The 21666-nt window shown below is 42.5% G+C and overlaps 1 protein-coding gene across 2 annotated transcripts in view; it reads right to left on the reverse strand.

Annotated features, from left to right (window-relative positions):
* PQBP1 (polyglutamine binding protein 1) overlaps positions 1–21666 on the reverse strand; it is a 37071-nt gene that overhangs the window by 13849 nt on the left and 1556 nt on the right. For both annotated transcript variants that reach the window (XM_069209592.1, XM_069209594.1), the window contains exons 2-4: positions 14218–14296; positions 4058–4169; positions 1151–1266 (exon numbers count right to left, since the gene is read on the reverse strand). In XM_069209592.1, coding sequence (XP_069065693.1) covers positions 1151–1266; positions 4058–4169; positions 14218–14284 — 295 coding nt within the window. In that variant the 5' untranslated portion in view covers positions 14285–14296. The remainder of the gene's footprint in view (positions 1–1150; positions 1267–4057; positions 4170–14217; positions 14297–21666) is intronic.

Genomic DNA, 21666 nt, shown 5'->3' on the forward strand with positions numbered 1-21666 from the left:
CCACCCCCAAAATTGGTTTCTTGTAGTAAATCTTGCCTACCCCCCAGCTTGTTGCCTTTGGGGGTTGGCGTCCCAGGTGGAGGCCTGAAACTCCCCCAAGAACCGGTTTGACCGGTCCTCTCCGGGTCCAAGGCAGCCGTTATGGCGCAAGCCCTTCATGCCCCCTCTGGGGGCGGCCTTTGCTCCTCTTACCATCAAGGTCCAGATCGACCTCTGTCTGCACAGCTGGCTACATGAATGTTATTCCAGTTCACAAGGTTGTGAATAGGAGAAACATGAAAACCGTAACACTGTTGCTCACCCCTATCACTACAGATGTAAACATTATGTGCTTGCAGATTGCGCGGAGTCTGGAAAGGCTGTAAAAGGATGTGTTTTAAACCATACTGCCTGTACCCTGCTGCAGACAATCTCTTCCTCTAACACTAGACAATGATTAGTGATTATCCATGTTTAATCCCAGAGTCCATGAGAGGAAGCAATAGAATATGTGCAATGATCTCTGCAGTAATGGCCCTTAACAGTACTTCAACAGCATTTCAAATCACACTTAGGCCATTTCTAAGGGCTGTTGGTAACAGGTCTTACTATTACCCTTTTTCATGGCACTCAGTTTACCAGACTTGAAAGCATGGGGGCTGAGCGACTCTTGCTGAGGTACGAACGTACGATGTGAATCTCTGATGTCAATGTTGAGTGTCAACTCAGTGAGCCATTTTGCTGTCACATTAATGAGGCCGATAATGCAATAGGACAACAAATATTGCATTTAATCTGATTTATTTATGGTCTGTATTCCTTAGAAGATTTGCAGTGGATTTTCAGAACTTGCACTTTGAGAAACCCCGACTTTGCACCCATTCTTAGATTGATTCTACAAAGTTCAGGAACACAAAACCAGTGACCAGAGGAATCGGAAATAAATCCCTATCAAGGTGCCTGTATTTACACACAATTGGCAAAAGAGAAGACGCCTGGTGAGTCATTCGTGAAGTTCTATGCATTCAAAACGGGTATTCTTATAAATGAGGCATGGGCCCCTAAAATAAATTACTCAGTTCATGTTTCATAACTAAATTGCCTGACTTCATTCTGGCCGCACTAAAGAACAGGCACCCTCAAATTGTACATTAGATTGCGTGTTGCTCACCTTTGAATTTCTTTGCTGGTTTGGCTATAACCGGCTTTGTGATAACAGCACTCGGGTCGTTGGGGGACAGCCACGAGACCAGATCAGTCTCCACATTCCAGTAATACGGAAGTCCACTGACAGAAGGAATCAAGAAAGAGTGAGAATCCATCCCGCCTTCTCTCACCAAAGACAATACTTGTACATTCTAGGATGCTGCACTTTGAAGAACAAGATGTGCAGTCACATCAGAAATACGGCACAGTATGTCTTGTTTTAAGATGCAACTGTATAACTCAATCATAGTAGTTTCAGCCAGGCATGATGGAATTTCTCTAAACATTCTCACAGCTGCAAGGCATAAGGACACCCTACAATACTAGAAAAATAAAAATAAACTCAGAACACCAAGATAAACAGGCATGAAAGAGATGTTAAAGCAAAAGGCCAGGCCAGAAATATGTCTTCAAAGACAACAAGGAATGTCTAAAACAGTTAGGAGCGCACCTGCCTAACATCCCAGCAATTAATCTCCCCCATTGCATCATGGTAGATGTAGTTTCTTCAAAAAACGAACTCCATTAATTTTTAAATATTTCACCTCTAAGTAGGTACAGCCTTTACTGTGCATCTCTGGACACATGTGTTTCTGGGTTAATCCCTTCTTCAGCAGAGAACAAATTTGCGGGGTGCTGGAAATGCTGCCATTAATCACCCGGTTTCAATACCTCTTCACTGGCATGCTGGTGCCTGCTCCAGAGCTCGTCAGCCCAGTAGCTCAAGGGAGCCTTTTTAAAGTCACAAACAGTTAGGAGCGCACCTGCCTAACATCCCAGCAATTAATCTCCCCCATTGCATCATGGTAGATGTAGTTTCTTCAAAAAACGAACTCCATTAATTTTTAAATATTTCACCTCTAAGTAGGTACAGCCTTTACTGTGCATCTCTGGACACATGTGTTTCTGGGTTAATCCCTTCTTCAGCAGAGAACAAATTTGCGGGGTGCTGGAAATGCTGCCATTAATCACCCGGTTTCAATACCTCTTCACTGGCATGCTGGTGCCTGCTCCAGAGCTCGTCAGCCCAGTAGCTCAAGGGAGCCTTTTTAAAGTCACAAACAGTTAGGAGCGCACCTGCCTAACATCCCAGCAATTAATCTCCCCCATTGCATCATGGTAGATGTAGTTTCTTCAAAAAACGAACTCCATTAATTTTTAAATATTTCACCTCTAAGTAGGTACAGCCTTTACTGTGCATCTCTGGACACATGTGTTTCTGGGTTAATCCCTTCTTCAGCAGAGAACAAATTTGCGGGGTGCTGGAAATGCTGCCATTAATCACCCGGTTTCAATACCTCTTCACTGGCATGCTGGTGCCTGCTCCAGAGCTCGTCAGCCCAGTAGCTCAAGGGAGCCTTTTTAAAGTCACAAACAGTTAGGAGCGCACCTGCCTAACATCCCAGCAATTAATCTCCCCATTGCATCATGGTGGATGTAGTTTCTTCAAAAAACGAACTCCATTAATTTTTAAATATTTCACCTCTAAGTAGGTACAGCCTTTACTGTGCATCTCTGGACACATGTGTTTCTGGGTTAATCCCTTCTTCAGCAGAGAACAAATTTGCGGGGTGCTGGAAATGCTGCCATTAATCACCCGGTTTCAATACCTCTTCACTGGCATGCTGGTGCCTGCTCCAGAGCTCGTCAGCCCAGTAGCTCAAGGGAGCCTTTTTAAAGTCACAAACAGTTAGGAGCGCACCTGCCTAACATCCCAGCAATTAATCTCCCCCATTGCATCATGGTAGATGTAGTTTCTTCAAAAAACGAACTCCATTAATTTTTAAATATTTCACCTCTAAGTAGGTACAGCCTTTACTGTGCATCTCTGGACACATGTGTTTCTGGGTTAATCCCTTCTTCAGCAGAGAACAAATTTGCGGGGTGCTGGAAATGCTGCCATTAATCACCCGGTTTCAATACCTCTTCACTGGCATGCTGGTGCCTGCTCCAGAGCTCGTCAGCCCAGTAGCTCAAGGGAGCCTTTTTAAAGTCACAAACAGTTAGGAGCGCACCTGCCTAACATCCCAGCAATTAATCTCCCCCATTGCATCATGGTAGATGTAGTTTCTTCAAAAAACGAACTCCATTAATTTTTAAATATTTCACCTCTAAGTAGGTACAGCCTTTACTGTGCATCTCTGGACACATGTGTTTCTGGGTTAATCCCTTCTTCAGCAGAGAACAAATTTGCGGGGTGCTGGAAATGCTGCCATTAATCACCCAGTTTCAATACCTCTTCACTGGCATGCTGGTGCCTGCTCCAGAGCTCGTCAGCCCAGTAGCTCAAGGGAGCCTTTTTAAAGTCACAAACAGTTAGGAGCGCACCTGCCTAACATCCCAGCAATTAATCTCCCCCATTGCATCATGGTAGATGTAGTTTCTTCAAAAAACGAACTCCATTAATTTTTAAATATTTCACCTCTAAGTAGGTACAGCCTTTACTGTGCATCTCTGGACACATGTGTTTCTGGGTTAATCCCTTCTTCAGCAGAGAACAAATTTGCGGGGTGCTGGAAATGCTGCCATTAATCACCCGGTTTCAATACCTCTTCACTGGCATGCTGGTGCCTGCTCCAGAGCTCGTCAGCCCAGTAGCTCAAGGGAGCCTTTTTAAAGGAATGTCTAACCTTCTTTCCCCACTTGTTGTACAATGGTGCCCTGTCTCTTTCAGAATAATGACATTTCAAAACATAAAAGGGTTCATGATTTTTGAGGACATATTTTATTCAAAGTTTATAATACATAAATCTGTGGGCTAACATAACACCGCCCTGAGTTACGTCACAAAATACAACCATGGAAAGTCAAAAGACAATAATTTGATAACCAGTGTAACGTGCTGCAAAATCACCAGTGGGTAATTGCTCACCAGGCAAGATCCAACACCTTGTACCAGTTTGGTGGCAGGTTCTCCACTCGGGTGGCTTCATAATCAACATGGTCTTCATCATAATCCTCCGCTATGATCTCCTCTTCGGGCTCTAAAGAGACAAGTTGAAAAAATAATCTGAGACTCAACTCACTCCTTCATGCTGATGTGGAATAAAGATGCAAGACAGCTAATATTTGAGAAATTACACTGAACATTATAGAATGCATCACCGTACAGAGTAAAAAAGTATGCAATGCTGACTCTTGAGATGTATTACACAGAGTACCCCAGGAGTGCAACGGGCATGTGCATCCCCAGGGCACTTTTGTATTACAGAAGATGCCGCAGACACTTGTGCAGTCCTTTCTGTAATACAGAGGATGCTGGAGCACATTTATTAGAGGGCATTCCCCCATTTGCATGCAAGCATGGCCCCATGCAAAAGAGGAAATTCACTTTGCCCCTGCGCTGAATTATGGATGCGAGACCAGAGGTAAACATGCCTTTAAAAAAGGTAGTGCACATTTAGGGCACCTCCTAAAGGAAGGCCTCTGGAGGGCAGAAAGGGGGTCACTTGGACAGCCAAGACATCCCCTTGTGTGTGGATGCAGTCATTCACTGCACCTGCCTGCAAGAGGATCCCTCTCCCCTCATAAAAGTGAAGCGGGTGCTGTCTGCACTGTGAAACACGGAGCAGCTTTGAAGCAGCCGCTCAGTATTTCACTTGAATGTTCTTCCCCGGGGGCAGCACAAGTTCGCAGCTGCAACGTATTCACCATAATAAGACTTTTCCTTTTTGCGACCAGTGCATCTGTTTTAAGGTGCACTTTGGCCCAAACAAGGAAAGCGTGCTTTATGTGTAATATCGCCTCAAGGAGCTTTATCACTAAGACTATGATTTTGGAAAAGTCATTCTCGACCAGATAAGTATTCAAGATGGAAAGCATTTTATTCTGAGGTCGTTTTTTCTCTTATTTGGGACCTTTGGTTTGGAATACACTTCCTCTAGACCTTCGACAAATCAATTCTGTGTGTCAGTTCAAAAACAAACTAAAAACTTGGCTTTTCTCACAGAGAAAGCCAGAGGGTTCTCCCCACCTTTCGAGCTGTAACTAGCAGCGGGACACTCATCTGAGTAGCTGTGCGCTGTATAAATTGTGTCATTTCATTACATTGGACTAAATTATTTTTACAGGGTTAGAAAAAAGAGGTTCTCATTTTGATTACTGATTTAATAATAAAAATATTTCCCCATGTTTAATTTTACATTTATCCATTTTAAACAGCTTTTAAACACAAGTAGTGATTAATCCCTTCTCTGTCAAAAGTTAAAAAGTTAACAATGCTTTTGCAATGCAATAGGTCTCACATTTGCTTGAGTTAGAGCTATTGGCACTGTAAATTCATAACCAGACTTTTCTAGCCACATAAATTGGTTAACCCTGCCTCATAATTTTGTCTTTTCCTACCATATAATTCCAGTGACCCTGCACATAAGTAAAGCACCTCTATTTACCTTCTTCCTCTATCTGCAGCAAAAAATGAAAATGTTGCCATTTAGCATCCTAAATTAAATCTGCCATGCTAATTCCAATAGAATACCGTTTTTACCACCCCACCATCAGAGTGGATGGCTGGCTAACCCCCCCCCCCCCCCACCCCCCCCCCCACCCCCCCAAAAAAAAGACACAAGACAGCCACAGGTGAAAAATAAACTAGAAGGGTCACCCAAAAATATTGAGTGTTCAAACAGTCATAGTGTAATAAGAATTTTAAGTCGGCCTGAATTATGGTCATATTTGTATCAATGAGAAATTATTAAAACATATGCAATTATCATTTACACCTTTATCAGAAATAAACTTTTGGCAGTAGACTGTAATGCTCGAACCAGCCTCTAGAGGGCACTGAAACAAAAATATCATTTGTAAGAAACATGGTCATGTAACCATGCTACAGCAATAATATTACAAACAAGGCCTTTAAAATAAATTTTCTCCTAGCTGTTATACAAAAGTTCTAGACATGTAAAAGCTTAAAAGACATTGAATGTTTGGGACCCATAGATGACGTAGACAGAAAGAGCACATTGTGGTCAGTGTTTTAAAGGTGGTCCCATTGTCATCGGACCACCACAGGCTGAGTTATGAGCCAAAATGTTTTCATAAAAGTAATGCTGTGCAAAGCATTAAAGGGCAAATTTCCGTGCCACAAATATTTTAATATATTGATAAGACTGTAATGGTTAGAACAGCCCCTAGAGGACACCACAATGAAAACAGCATTTGTAAGAAACGTGGTCATGTAACTATATAGTTAGCCTCTAAAGAGCACAACCACACAAATAGAAAATGACAAATAATGCAGAGTATCAATACATGTAGCCCGTAGAGGGCATAGTGTTACATATTTTCATGGGTAGCAGGCCTATTGCAATGATATTACAAACAAGGCCCTTAAAACATAAGCTATTCCAAGCTGGAAAAAGTTGCAGATGTAAGAATGCTTAAAAAGACATTGAATGCTGGGAGGGGTTATTATTTTGGGGTCCCTACTAACATACCGTGGGGACACAGAAATGACCTAGAAAGAGTGCATTGTGCTAAACTTTTTTGTTATGGGCAAAATTGTTATAAAAAAGTATGCTTGCAAAGCACTATGGGTCGAGTTTTCCCAAGTGGAGTAAATATTGTAGTATCGGCTCTCCCGCTGTGCCGGGAGAGAGGCTTTTGCTTTGAGGATTTCTATGTTATGTAAAGCATTTACCAATTTCAAGTGTTTTAAGGGGGAGCCACAAGAAGTAACTCTGATTAGGTAACTGTGAACAACATGACCAGCGCTTAAATACTGCCAATCGAGTTCACACTGTTGTGTCTGTTGGCACTGAGGGCCATGGCTGCCATGCAGCACAAAGGGGAGATATAAAAAAATAGTTCACCCGCGCTGAAGTATATCAGCAATCGTGCAATAATCCATGTAACGGGGCAGTCTACAAGGCGAGACAAAAACAGCCTCAAGGCGGGCAACATGTGAAATATTTACCAATGACATCACTTGATTTTTGAAAGGCAAGCTCACGAACGAGTGAAAGTGATGGGCATGACATAGGCGTGGTTAAAAGCCAAAAAGACTTACAACAGGTCAAAGCGCTTGTGCGCTTGACCTAAAAAAGGTATGAAATATGAACAGAAACTATTAAGACATTAACAAAGTAAATATGAATCCACTATCTATCTACCAAAAAAGATCAAGAAATAAACGTAGTACCAGGCATTCCAAGAGGTGTTCCACATTGTAAGAATAAATAATTAACAATGCACTAGCCACTTGTCTACAAACTTATCAGATATTTGCCATTTATATTGACTGTCCCTACCACTGAGGTGACCAACTTCTTTAACGTAATCCATTAAACGATTTTCAGTTTTTTCTTCTGCTCATGTGGTATAATTCTCTTTCATGTCTTTTTATGCATCCTATTATGTTTACTTTGAAAGATATGTTGCCAAATCATTGAATTTGCATTCTCTGGTCAATATTTGTTTCAACTCGATTACCAGAGAAGCTTTCTGTTATTCCACCTAACAACAGTAATTCTGATGCTTTCAGTATGTTCTCCAGTGACTTATGCACAGGAAAACCTATTTTATTTTTACACTTTATTATTTTCCACACTTAGGGGTTCTGTTAAGATCATAGAGCAGCAAAGGCAGAAAACCTTGTGGTAAGGTACTCGGATGTCACATATCAGCGGCCATCAGTGGAGTCGTGCAGGTGGAACTGGTTTGGGGTTCAGGACATTGGCTCCTGTGTATTGATCTTCATTACTACGAGTAGAGCAACACTGTTGTAAATATGTTCCTTATTTTAGGGAGAGAAAAAAGGTCAGTATCAGTTGTAGTCTTGCTCGTGGTAACAAAATCCTAATTCCAACCTTTAAACCACTTCTCTCTTTCACTATGAATATGGGGCACTGCCCTCCACAATCTCTTTCAAATTTCTTCCACATTTCCTAGGTATTTTATCTTTTCGCCAGAGACCACAGGCATATCCAAATCTCCTTTTATGGCTGTGACATGCTTCCCATTCAAGAAACTGAGTGGCTCCTGAATGAATATACATTATTGTCTTCAGGTTGGTATGGCTCCTCCAGCAATCCGATTACTACCACCACTCTGAGGCGTTTTCACTTCGTTGTGGTGTCTCAAAGGGATCGTCACCAAGGTCTACTCTATTCAATTTTTATGTGGCTCCATTAGCAAAACTTATTAGTTCTTATGGTTTTTCTACAATTACCTATGCTGATGAAACCCAAATTGTAGTGTCAGTGTCTAGTAATGTCGATGAGGTTGCGGATCATTTCAACAAGTGTATGAAAGCAATTGTCAATTGGATGAACAATAACTGTTTAAAGTTGATTACACAAAAATCTGAAGCTTTACTTTTTGGGAAAGATTGCACACTCTTGAATAGCTCACAATGTCCTATTTCACTTGGACCCCTCCCTACAGCAGTAAAAAAGTGAGAAACGTAGGGTTTTCATTTGAAGGATAAATTATCTTTAGTGCAGTAGACTAAAACTAGTATAATCTTCTTTTTATATATTAAAAATGCTGACGAAAATTTTACCTATAATTCCCCCAGAATTGCAGAAGTCTGTGGTTATTGCATTAGTGCTATCTATAATGGACTACGCCAGTGGTCTTCAAACTTTTTAATGCTGCGCCTCCCCAGTTGAATCATTGGGCCCGTCAGAATTTTTCACAACTATTTTAGAAAGATGGCAATGTTTAAATAGGTCTAAACCTATTTAATCATTGCAGTTAATTACGGTTACCTTTTTAAAACTGCAATAACATGCTTCTGCTTAAAAGAAAGGCATGTTATCTGTATATTATTTCTTTTGCCCAGAGTTTGCCCCCCCCCCCCCCTGGGATCACTTGAGGCCCCCCAGTTTGAAGACCTCTGGACTACGCAATACAGTATGAGCCAAAAAACACTAACTAAGCTCCAAATGCTGCAAAACTCAGCTTGTCGCCTACATTATAACATTCCCAAACACCAATCAGTAAAAAATGCCCTGACAGAGCTCCATTGGGTAACGGTAAAAAAATAAATAAAAAAAAAAGCTGACAAAGCCTTACATGGGCCTGGGTTCTTAAGGTGGTACCTACCTGTAAGGAAATGGCTCCCTGTTGCAGTTACCCCCCACTTTTTGCCTGATACTGATGCTGACTTGACTGAGAAGTGTGCTGGGACCACGCTAACCAGGCCCCAGCACGTGTTCTTTCACCTAAAATGTACCATTGTCTCCACAATTGGCACAACCCTGGCACCCAGGTAAGTCCCTTGTAACTGGTACCCCTGGTACCAAGGGCCCTGATACCAGGGAAAGTCTCTAAGGGCTGCAGCATGTCTTATGCCACCCTAGGGACCCCTCACTCAGCACAGACACACTGCTTGCCAGCTTGTGTGTGCTGGTGGGGAGAAAATGATTAAGTCGACATGGCACTTCCCTCAGGGTGCCATGCCAACCTCACACTGCCTGTGGCATAGGTAAGTCACCACTCTAGCAGGCCTTACAGGCAGGGTGCACTATACCACAGGTGAGGGCATAGGGCATGAGCACTATGCCCCTACAGTGTCTAAGCAAAACCTTAGACATTGTAAGTGCAGGGTAGCCATAAGAGTATATGGTCTGAGAGTCTGTCAAAAACAAATTCCACAGCTCCATAATGGCTACACTGAATACTGGGAAGTTTGGTATCAAACTTCTCAGAATAATAAACCCACACTGATGCCAGTGTTGGATTTATTACAAAATGCACACAGAGGACATCTTAGAGATGCCCCCTGTATTTTACCCAATTGTTCAGTGCAGGACTGACTGGTCTGTGCCAGCCTGCTGCTGAGAGAAGAGTTTCTGACCCCATGTGGTGAGGGCCTTTGTGCTCTCTGAGGACAGAAACAAAAGCCTGCTCTGGGTGGAGGTGCTTCACACCTCCCCCCTGCAGGAACTGTAACACCTAGCAGTGAGCCTCAAAGGCTCAGGCGTCGTGTTACAATGCCCCAGGGCACTCCAGATAGTGGAGGTGCCCGCCCCCTGGACACAGCCCCCACTTTTGGCGGCAAGTCCAGGGGAGATAATGAGAAAAACAAGGAGGAGTCACCCACCAGTCAGGACAGCCCCTAAGGTGTCCTGAGCTGAGGTGACCCCTGCGTTTAGAAATCCTCCATCTTGGTTTTGGAGGATTCCACCAATAGGGATAGGGATGTGCGTCCCTCCCCTCAGAGAGGAGGCACTTAGAGGGTGTAGCCACCCTCAAAGACAGTAGCCATTGACTACTGCCCTCCCAGACCTAAACACACCCCTAAATTGAGTATTTAGGGGCTCCCCAGAACCTAGGAAACTAGATTCCTGCAACCTGAAGACGAAGAAGGACTGCTGACCTGAAAGCCCTGCCGAGAAGACGGGGACACCAACTGCTTTGGCCCCAGCCCTACCGGCCTGTCTCCCCACTTCAAGAAAAACTGCAACAGCGACGGGTTCCCCAGGGTCCAGTGACCTCTGAAGCCTCAGAGGACTACCCTGCATCTAAAAGGACCAAGAACTCCAGAGGACAGCGGCTCTGCTCCAAAGAAGAAACATCTTTGCAACAAAGAAGCAACTTTTAAAGACAACACGTTTCCCGCCGGAAGCGTGAGACTTTGCACTCTGCACCCGACGCCCCCGGCTCGACCTGCGGAGAAACAACACTACAGGGAGGATTCCACGGCGACTACGACCCTGTGAGTAGCCAGAGTTGACCCCCCTGAGCCCTCCCAGCGACGCCTGCAGAGGGAATCCAGAGGCTCCCCCTGACCGCGACTGCCTGCTTCTAAGAACCTGACGCCTGGTAAAGACACTGCACCCGCAGCCCCCAGGACCTGAAGGATCCGACCTCCAGTGCAGAAGCGACCCCCGGGTGGCCCTCTCCCTTGCCCAGGTGGTGGCTACCCAGAGGAGCCCCCCCCTTGCCTACCTGCTTTGTTGAAGAGACCCCTGGGTCTCCCATTGAACTCTATTGCAAACCAGATGCCTGTTTGCACTCTGCACCCGGCTGCCCCCGTGCCACTGAGGGTGTACTTTTTGTGCTAACTTGTGCCCCCCCTGGTCTGCCCTCCGAAGACGCCGGTACTTACCTGCTGGCAGACTGGAACCGGGGCACCCCCTTCTCCATTGAAGCCTATGTGTTTTGGGCACCACTTTGACCTCTGCACCTGACCGGCCCTGAGCTGCTGGTGTGGTAACTTTGGGGTTGCCCTGAACCCCCAACGGTGGGCTACCTTGGACCCAACTTTGAACCCTGTAGGTGGTTTACGTACCTGCAAAACTAACAAACACTTACCTCCCCCAGGAACTGTTGAAAATTGCACTGTCTAGTTTTAAAATAGCTTGTTGCCATTTTTGTGAAAACTGTACATGCTATTTTGCTGATTCAAAGTTCCTAAGTTACCTAAGTGAAATACCTTTCATTTGAAGTATTACTTGTAAATCTTGAACCTGTGGTTCTTAAAATAAAATAAGAAAATATATTTTTCTATACAAAAACCTATTGGCCTGGAATTGTCTTTGAGTGTGTGTTCCTCATTTATTGCCTGTGTGTGTACAACAAATGCTTAACACTACCCTCTGATAAGCCTACTGCTCGACCACACTACCACAAAATAAAGCATTAGAATTATCTCTTTTTGCCACTGTCTTACCTCTAAGGGGAACCCTTTGACTCTGTGCATGCTATTTCTTACTTTGAAATAGTATATACAGAGCCAACTTCCTACACTACCTAATAGAGCTCTTCGCTCAGCATCTCCATACTCAGTGACAGTTCCCAGATTTAAAAAAGTGAAATGGGACAGACGTAGCTTTGTGCACTTTACCAGTGCTCTCTGGAACAAGATGCCATGTGTGCTTAGATTGCAGGATAATTTCCTCTGTTTTCGCAAGAAGTTAAAGACTTGGCTATTCACGAAGGTTTTCCATAATTGAATTGCCATTTTCTGATTGTCTGGCAGAATGTTTAAAGATAGAGTCTTAAACTATGTTTGGCGCTAAGACGCCCCTGGACATTTGCGCTATATAAGTAATCAAACCACTTCCACAGGTTCACCTGTTTGTATAAGCAGCAGCCATCTTCTGGAGGGCAGCCAGCTGCCTCCTATTTGGTGATGCAAATTATAATCAACCAGTTCCAAAGATTTTCTACCAGATTTAATTGTGGCAATGGACTGTGTGTGTCCTGCTGAAACCAACAGACACCATACCAGCTCCAAGCATCAAGTGGAATAGATTTTGTGGCACATCATTCAATGTCAAAGGCCTGTTGGACCAGGTACAGGATCCAGCAGAAAACTTTTGTTACTGATCATCTTAAATTTTCACCAGTGGTACAAAAACAACACAGATTGCATGAGGAAGCTGAAAATAAGCAAGCAAGGTCTCATGGCTTAGGGAGGATGATATTGGTATTGCCACCGGAGGGCCACGGACTAACAGTGATTCTTAACCTATGGTCTGCGGACCCCTGGGGAATCTGTGACTCCTGGTCAGGGGATCTGTGAAAGTCTAGATTATAGCACTAAATACTGTTAAAAGATTGACCCAGTGCCGGCTTTAGGGTTGTACAACTGATGCCACTGCTGCACTGGTCTCCAAGCTCAGGGGCACTTCACTTTAAAATATCATACGGGGTTGAAGGCACATGCTGCAGAGTTATTCCCATGACCTGAAACTTTCAGGCAATAATAAAAGTGTCAAGTAACTGTGGTGATTAACTTACTTGCGGGAAAGATCTGAGCTTTGCATAGTGGGTCTGACTTATCACACACAAGGAGGGTAAATGTGCCTGTTGCAAAGCAAATTTAACATGCAGATCACTTATTCGTACTTCATGTATATAGCCCAGTAGTTTAATAATTTTGCCGTAAGATCATTTTATTACTTGCATGAATTACAGTCCCTCTAATATAGCACAGTAACCAGCATCAAACAGCTAAACGCAAACATTAAGGTTGGTTTAGAAACATATTTTTTTAACCCTCAATCTTATTTTCCATTCTGAGGCTGATAGGAGGGTGGCTTTGTGTAGTAATATTTTTTTATTATGACAGGCAACCCCATCCACTTCGTAACACTAAAAATTCTGCCTCTGTCGTTGTCCAGGCCAAGCACTCTAGAAATTCAGTGTCTACCAGTATGGCTGACACACACCTCATACACCCTGTAGCCCTCATGTCCAACAAATGCATTTACAAACGTGTATGAATCACTGTATTTGTATAATATGTGTTTGTGTGCATGTCTTTGTGATGTAAAGCGCTCAGGTACCCTAAGCTGGGAGGAGTAGTGCTATTTAAAAAAAACATAATAATTAATGAATTTGAGAGTGGCTTTGAAGAAATGAGGGGCACCGTTGGTGGGTGGTTCTGAGGAAATCCATGGAAAAGAAGGTCATTGTGGGGGCTGCACCCGATGCCATCAGTGTTAAAAACTGGCCCTCGATCAATAAAGTACATACACATCATAAAGCTAAATTGAAAATGCTAAAATGCTCTGTAAATGTACAGGAATTTGAAACTGGAGGCTAAAAATTCCGTTCATATCCTTAGCTTAATGTGTGGGAGCAGCACAAGAACGTCAAACAGTAGTATGGATGATTAGTGGCCTCGACTGAAGCACTAACTTGCTCTGACAAAAAAAGAGGATGCATTAAAGGCAAAAAAGACAAAGCTCCACCCTTCCCATTAAAATTATAATTTGACTTTTGTTTGTGAATGGAAGAAAATATTTCACAATTTGCGTATTTGTTTGACATACACTTGTTTCTGAAGTTTTGTATATTTTTTTTAGATTCACATCCTAGAAATTGATTAGACAGGAGCCCTTGGCTTTCACTATTGATTCAGTAAAATTTGACGGAAGTCAGAAGGTTACAAAACATTTGTCTAACAAATGCAAAATGAAGAGAAATGGAGGTCACCTTCCTTATATCTCCTAAAGGTTTCTAGGGTGCAATACAATAATATCACAAAGAAAAACAAACAACATGTCACACTGATTTTTGTTTAAGAACAGCATTAAAAACACCACTCAGACTCATCTCCTGAAAAGTACTCACCCGCATCAACATGTTTCAGAATCCCACGCTTTGCCAGACGTGCCTGAAGGGCCAATGGGAGAGGCATTCTGAGTCAGGGCTGGGGGAGAAAAAGAGACGTGCTAGAATCTGCTGTGTAGGCAATCAGTTAAAAGTGAAATGACAAGACCAATGCAGATTTATATAAACATCCACACTAGTGATCTTCATTAATTAGGCCTCGAAACATCCACTCGACATGGCAAGTAATGATTTATCAGGTTGAGATATCTTTAGGACCTACTCGCCCCTTCTGGCGAGTTGACAAAGAACAGCTGTTCTGTTCTGTCAGAAATTTGAGGAGCAATAAAGAATCCTTTAAATCTTCTTATCATCACATTTGCTATGTGTTCAGAGACAGAGGTCAAAAGTCAGTTTGTCTTACAATTAATTTTCCTTCTCAATGCAGAGCTCCAGGATTTTGTCAGGTTTTTCCTAATATACATCATTTAAATAGCTAAGTCAACTGTCCAAACCTTTCCAAAAAAAATGTTCAGTAGTTGTGACAGCCTATTGTTTGTACTTCTGTGTGATGAAAAAAAATTATAATTTAATAGGATGAAAACAAATCAGAATACTTTACTTGGTTATGTTCTCTGAAACTTGATTTTCACAGACTGTTACTACATTATATAGTTTTATCAGTAAAGCTGCATGTTAGTGGGACTTTTTTGGGAAATTTATTGGAAATGTTGTCTTTAAATGACAGTCTGCAACCACATTATGATTAGTAATATAATATATTTATTAAAACTCCGTGTTGATACATAAACAGAGAAACACTCCTGCCCTGATGGCAATGCTATTAGTAAAATAAGAGGCAAGTAATGGATCATGTGTTCCCTATAAGCGGGCTTGATTCTTTTGATACATGGAGCAAACATTTAGTCTATTTATTCAAAGAAGTTTTTTGTACAGCAGAAATGCTGAGCTCACATATTTGAAGGTTGTTAGACCTGGCATGCTAGGCGTTGTCTCTCCTGTCTTTTTGCCTCTGATTCCTATATTGTGACTGTGTGCTGGACTTAAGCTGTTTTTTAGGTACTCTGGGCACTTTACCACTGCAAGTGCTCTCAGTGTAAACAGTGTGTAAATGGCTTTTCTATGATTGCCATATTTGTTTTACTAGTAAGTCCATAGTAAAGTGCACTAGAGGTGCTCAGGGCCTGTAAATCAAATGCTACTAGTGGGCCTGCAGCACTGATTGCGCCACCCACATGAATAGGCCTGTAAACATGGCTCAGACATGCCACTGCAGTGTCTGTGTGTGCAGTTTTAAACTGCCATTTTGACCTGGCAAGTGTACTCACTTGCCAGACCCATACCATCCCTTTTTATACATGTAAGGCACCTCATATGGGAGGCCCTAGGTAGCACAATGGGCAGGGTGCAGTATATGTTAAAGGTACGACATGTACTGATGTGTTTCTCATGTCCCGACAGAGAAATACAGACAAATTTGGTTTTCATTGTTGCAAGGCCTTTCTCTCTCACATGTTAACATGGAATATATTTTAAGTGCAATTTCCCATTGGGAGCAGATAGAGATATGTGGTTTGGGGTTTCTGAACTCACAGTTTAAAAATACACTTTTTGGTAAGGTTGGTTTTTAGATTGTCAGTTTGAAAATGCCACTTTTTGAAAGTGGGCATTTTCTTGCTTAACCATTCTGTGCCTCTGCCTGCCTGTGGAAACCAGGTCTGTAGACAGTGACACAAAGAGAGCTGGGGTGTTGCCTGCATATCCTGATGAGTTTCCTGGGCTAGAGTGGGGAGGGAGGAGCTGACACTTAGCCTTTCCTCACACAATGCAGTCTCCAACTCACTAGTGTGTGTCTGGGGCCAGGCCTGGGCAACGCAGGATCTTGTGAACAACAGAGAATTTCCTTTGAAGTCTGCCTACTTTAAAGGGAGAAAGGGGTATAAGTAATGGACCCAAAACCCCATACTTTTAGATTTACTTCTGGATCAAGAGGAACCTCTGCCAAGGAGAGCAGCTGAAGAGCTGGAGGACTACTGCCCACTTGCCTGTGAGTGTGCTTAGCTGGTTTGGCCTGCAGGTTCTGCTTCTAGCTGAGAGAGGACAAAGACTGGACTTTGCTGTGTTTTCCTGCTTGCGAAGTGTCTCCAGGGGCTTGGACTGAGCTTACCTCCTGTTCTTAAGTTTCAGAGCCATCAAAGACTTCCTCTGCCAGCACCAGGACTCTCCTGCTGAGACTCCTACTCTGCCAAATGGTGCCCAATCCCGTCCTTGGGCCCTTGTATTGTAAGGAGAAGCTGGTGGAACGAAGGCTGAAATCCACGCACAGGTGCCGTGCAGGAGACAAATTGACGAAGCACCTGTTTTGCGGCTGACAAATCGCCCCACTGCCTGCATCGCGACTGGAAAAATCAACGCACCACAATCCTGATCTGTAATGTATCCTGCTGTTCAAGTGCCAAGACCCACATATGCACCCCATGCCAGACATAAGTTATCCTGCTACTCCAGTACTGGATCACACACAGCTCTCTGTCTTGATCCTGACCTCCCATGCCTTTACTATGCCAGCACTTTGGTGCACACATCAGTGGTGTAACAAAGGCCCCCCCAGGTGCAGGGACTGAGTACCAGGAGGCCCCGCTCAGCACAATACCCTGGCCTGGAAGCTTCTGCATGAGTCCAGATGGGGGCCCATCTAGTTACACCATTGGCACACATCTCTACCAGTGTACGTCAAACAGTGTGCAAACTGCAGGACTTCTTTTACACATTTCATAACGCCCACTGGAAAACTTTCCAAATTTAATGAGGTTAGCAGAACTTCTGAACGTAAATGACAATCTTGATGACTCGCTTGTACAGTCAGGAAAACTAAATGAAAAGTCTTCTCAGCTTTTCTTTTCACCAACTCAAAAAAAAATCAACAAGAATGTACTGCCAATCCAGTTTTCTTTCTGATTTTATCTATGTGTGTACAGTACATTTCCATTGATATTCAGAATTACTGTTGTGACAGCAAAATGACTTATCAGTCACTACAACCGAACAACAACGATGAAATGGCCCAAAGTAGGGGATTGGTAGACAAGTGATATAGGGCAGAAATGCACCTCTCACTAGTTCTGATGTTCATCTGCCCTGTGCAAGGCTCATCTCTGGCCTCACTCAGCAACACAATGGGGCCACTTAACACAAACAAGCATTGGCAAAGCCAACACGTCTTACCTATGTGAGGTTTATTGGTTTTGCTAACGTTTTTAGCTATGTTGCAAATGGCTTAAAATAAATGTTAAAAAAAAAAAAAAAAAAAGCTGTACCACACAGCCAGCATTGTCCGTGTTAGACCACTTTTTTTTTTTTAAATCAATTATGCTGCACGGAAGCTAACGCTGCTGTATCATATGGCTAAAAAACATTGACAAAGCCAATAGATCTTGCATAGGCGAGATCTACAGACTATGCCAATGCTTGGTATGTAATGCCATATGGTAAGTTATAAGTATTTATATAGTGTTTTCAACGGTTGACATGCTAATGTTATAGAATGGAGAATGCCCTTGCCAAGGTCTTACTGTGTCCAGATTCAGAAGCATTTTAGAACCATACAAAAACTATCAACATGTGCCACTGCACTTGCTGCACCATCCAAATTGTGGCCCCCTAATGCCTGTATGGTAACTGGGCTTGTGACCGCTTGTTCAGTGGCAACATATAGTCATAATCGGGCTTGGCGGGATTCCTAGAGCTTTTGGCCCTTGAGCAACTGCACCTGTTGCACCATCCAAATCGTGGTCCTAGTGCCTGCACTGTAATTGCACTTGGGACTGCTTGTTCAGTGGAAACATATAGCAATAATCGGTGCTCAGTGGGTTTCCTAGAGCTTCTGGCCCCTTTCACACTGCACCTTCTGCACCATCCAAATCATGGCTCCCTAGTGCCTGTAATGTAACTGCGCTCGGGTCTGCTTGTTCAGCAGTAAAATATAGCAATAACTGGTGCTCAGTGTGTTTCCTAGAGCGGTTAGCCCCTGCGCCACTGCACATGCTGCACCATCCAAATTGTAGCCCTTAGTGCCTGCAAGGTAACTTGTGGCTGCTGGCCTAGTGGTAACATAGCAATAATCGTTGCTCGTGGGTTACCTTGAGCTTTTGGCCGATGTACCACTGCACCTGCTGCACCATATAAATCATGGCGCTAGTGCCTGCAAGATAACATGAGGAAATTGTTTATATACAGTAATGTATGTGTTCTGAAAAAGGAACAGTTGCAGACGGAATAAATAATTATTTTGTAGGTAAACAAACACAAAAGCCTTTATAAAAAGTGCCTTCAAAACCTATCCAACCCTCCAAAACGAGTTGCCACAGATATCACAAATAAAGCATATGCTTTACACATCAAACTGAAAACCAAGCATTGCTGAATTTTGTTACAATGTGGGTGGTTCTTTTCTGTGAAAATATCTTAGCCTGTGCTTGACAGTGAATGGGTCATAAACTGTAAATTGCCCAAGATATGTTAAGCTGACGGCGAGACTGAAATGTTGTTTTTTACTTTGTTCCTAAAAGGGCAGTTTTTTCACAAATTAAATGAATTCAAAGAAAAAGAATTTCGCAAAAAACATGCAAATGTTTTGTGCAGATTAAGAAAAAGATAACTTTTGAGATGGCTATGTCTAACATAGAAAAGGAACAAACAGGCTCCATGGAGAAAGGCTGCATTCCGCTTTCCTAGAAAGGCTGTCACTTTGAAGTCAGCAGAAAGGGAAATAAAATAACCAGGCTTCCACTAGACTCGGGGAGCCTAAAACAAATGTAGCCAGCAAATGAAAAATAAGGAAATGTGAGTTACAAACCACAAAGCCAATGGCAAGCGACGGACAGAATGTATTCCTAGGCAACTTTCTGAAAGTCCCCAAGATGTCTTTAGCAAACCAAACTAGCCACTAATAATGCACCCTGGCTGCTAGTTATAGGAGAGGCCAAAGATGGGTTGGCCCAATTGCATTCCAACCCCCACCTCAGAACCAGAAAGTGTCAGTCCACATGAACCTACATTTAGGGGACTGATGTCCATGCATCTCCTTCAGCATCCATATAGTCAACCTGTCTACATGATTATCACATCCATTTATAAATATTTGCATAAAGCCTTAAACGAGGCAAGTAGATCATATCAGTACAAATATTCCACTATTTATCAACATAACTCACACATCACTCTAACCTGAAGCCACGCCAACATGCTCCTATGCGCCCCTACCCATGTAACATACACATCACAGTGCTCCAAAACACTAAGAAAACAAAAACAGTATTCACACTCAGCAAAAGACTTTTGGGAGCTAGTTAATCACAGATTCAAGGCACTCACCTTGGCGCTCTTTGTGACTGAAAGACTTTTGAAAATGTAGGACCAAATGCAAACAGAACAAAACCCAGAGCAAAGCCAGAGTAGGGCGCACAGAAAACACTGTTAACAGACCTGGGGTACTTAATATGAGGAAAGAAGAGCACTTATTGCAAATGCATCCCATGTCTGTGCTCCTTTAATAATCCATTAAAAGGGAAATGGAGTGCATACAGAATTCACACTGCATGAGGCTCAAGGGGTATATGCTAGTTTGCTCAGCAAGAGATTGTTTTGACAAAGGTAAGAGATAGTAGTGAAGTGCAAGGTTATAGCTCCTCCCTGTAAAACCTCTCTCTCGCCATTTCCTCTTCGTTCATCAGGGTCTCTTCTGCTATCAAACTTTCTCTCAGTCTGGAGGTTGAAAAGATTGGGTTGCAGAGCAAATAGCTACATGTATTAAAGGTTCTAGTAACCCTTCTACTTGCAAGGCTTACAAATAGCACCGGACGAACTTTTCACCTTGGTCTTCAGTCGGGTTCCTATCTCCAACAGAATGTAATTTTTTTCTATACTATAATTTCTTCAGGTTGGATAGCACAAGAATAGAATAAGATGGCTAATTTCTACTTGACAGCTCAATGGGCAACAATTGAAGCATTCTGAATTTTTAGGGACAGACTACACAAGGAGGATCTAGACTGGAGGTTAGTGAGGAACTTTTTTGTCTTAAGACCAGTGGTCGTCCTGTAGCTTGACCTTTGAATCTCCTGCTAATATTACATTTTTCGCAGGTGCTATCTTTTAAGCTTCCTTCCTCTATACATTTGAAATACTTGTACTTTTTAAAAAGTGGCATTTCTAGTGGCTATTTCCTCTGCCAGAAGAATTGGGAGCTTTATTATGTAAACCCCCATTTATGATCATGTTAGATGATTATATTATTCTATATAGGGCCTTGGACTCCCGGAGCACAAGAAGATATTGGAAGCACAGGCTTCCAATATTTTAACCTTCTTCATCTAGAGCAGAACATTTTAATGTATTTGATGTGGTACTTGCTGTATGCATTTATCTGGAGTGTTCATGGGTTCTTAAATGGTCTGACCACTTGCTTGTTAATTTTGACAGGTCTAGCCAGGGACATAAATTATCCAATATGACCATAAGTAGCTGCATTTGTTCCCCTATTATTAACAGCTACAATTTAGCAGTAATGCTGATTCCAGATGGGATACAGGGCTGGTCCACCAAAATATTTGTGGTATTCTGGACAGAAATTCAGGGGGTTTCAGAGACGGAGATTTGTTGCATTGCTAATTTAGATTCTGTTGATATATTTGTAAAGAACTACAGAATTGAGAATTTTGGTACTGAAAATCTTTCCATTTGTTAGAATATCTTGAAGGTGGTGGTTCCAAGTTAAAATTAAAAGATACAATGACTAATTAACAGGTGTTCTGTTTGGTTAATATATTTAATTTCTAAAGTTTTACTGCATCAATAAGGGCAATTTGGCCATCTCATATATTTTAGTAATATCTGGGATGAGGACAAGGGGTGTAGGGATAGGACCCAGTTACTTAGCAGTAAACTTCATTATCCCTAGTCCTGCTTACCCCAGGGCTGTGGAATTCCTATAGTCCAATGTCCAGGACATATTGTTTGAGGTCAAGAACACAAAGTCTTCATATTTATTTTGTCCTTGGTACAAGTAGGCCCAACACCCTGCAGCATAAACATTTTGGCAGCCAGTTTACAGTACCCAAATTATGGATCAGGGAAAGATTCTCTGCAGTTCAGGTAATATTTGTGTCCCTGTGTTAATGCAATTCAAACTTGTATTTATGCTTCATTAATGCAAAGCCTTTATTATGCGAGTGAGCGCTCAAAGGAAATGTAAGCTCGGACTGCACCAGTGACAGTGGTTCCAGTAAAAGAATGTGTACACACGTTTCCAACACTTAACAATATGAGGCTTTGTGTAATGCTCCCAGAATGCTCTAGGTTAAATTCAAATATTTGGAAAGTAAAATTGACGATTGTTTGCTTTCAAAATAAAATGTTGACAAAAAATGAAATTATGAAAACAAAACATTT

Source organism: Pleurodeles waltl, chromosome 10 (genome assembly GCF_031143425.1).
Source record: "Pleurodeles waltl isolate 20211129_DDA chromosome 10, aPleWal1.hap1.20221129, whole genome shotgun sequence".
In the NCBI taxonomy this organism is placed as follows: domain Eukaryota; kingdom Metazoa; phylum Chordata; class Amphibia; order Caudata; family Salamandridae; genus Pleurodeles; species Pleurodeles waltl.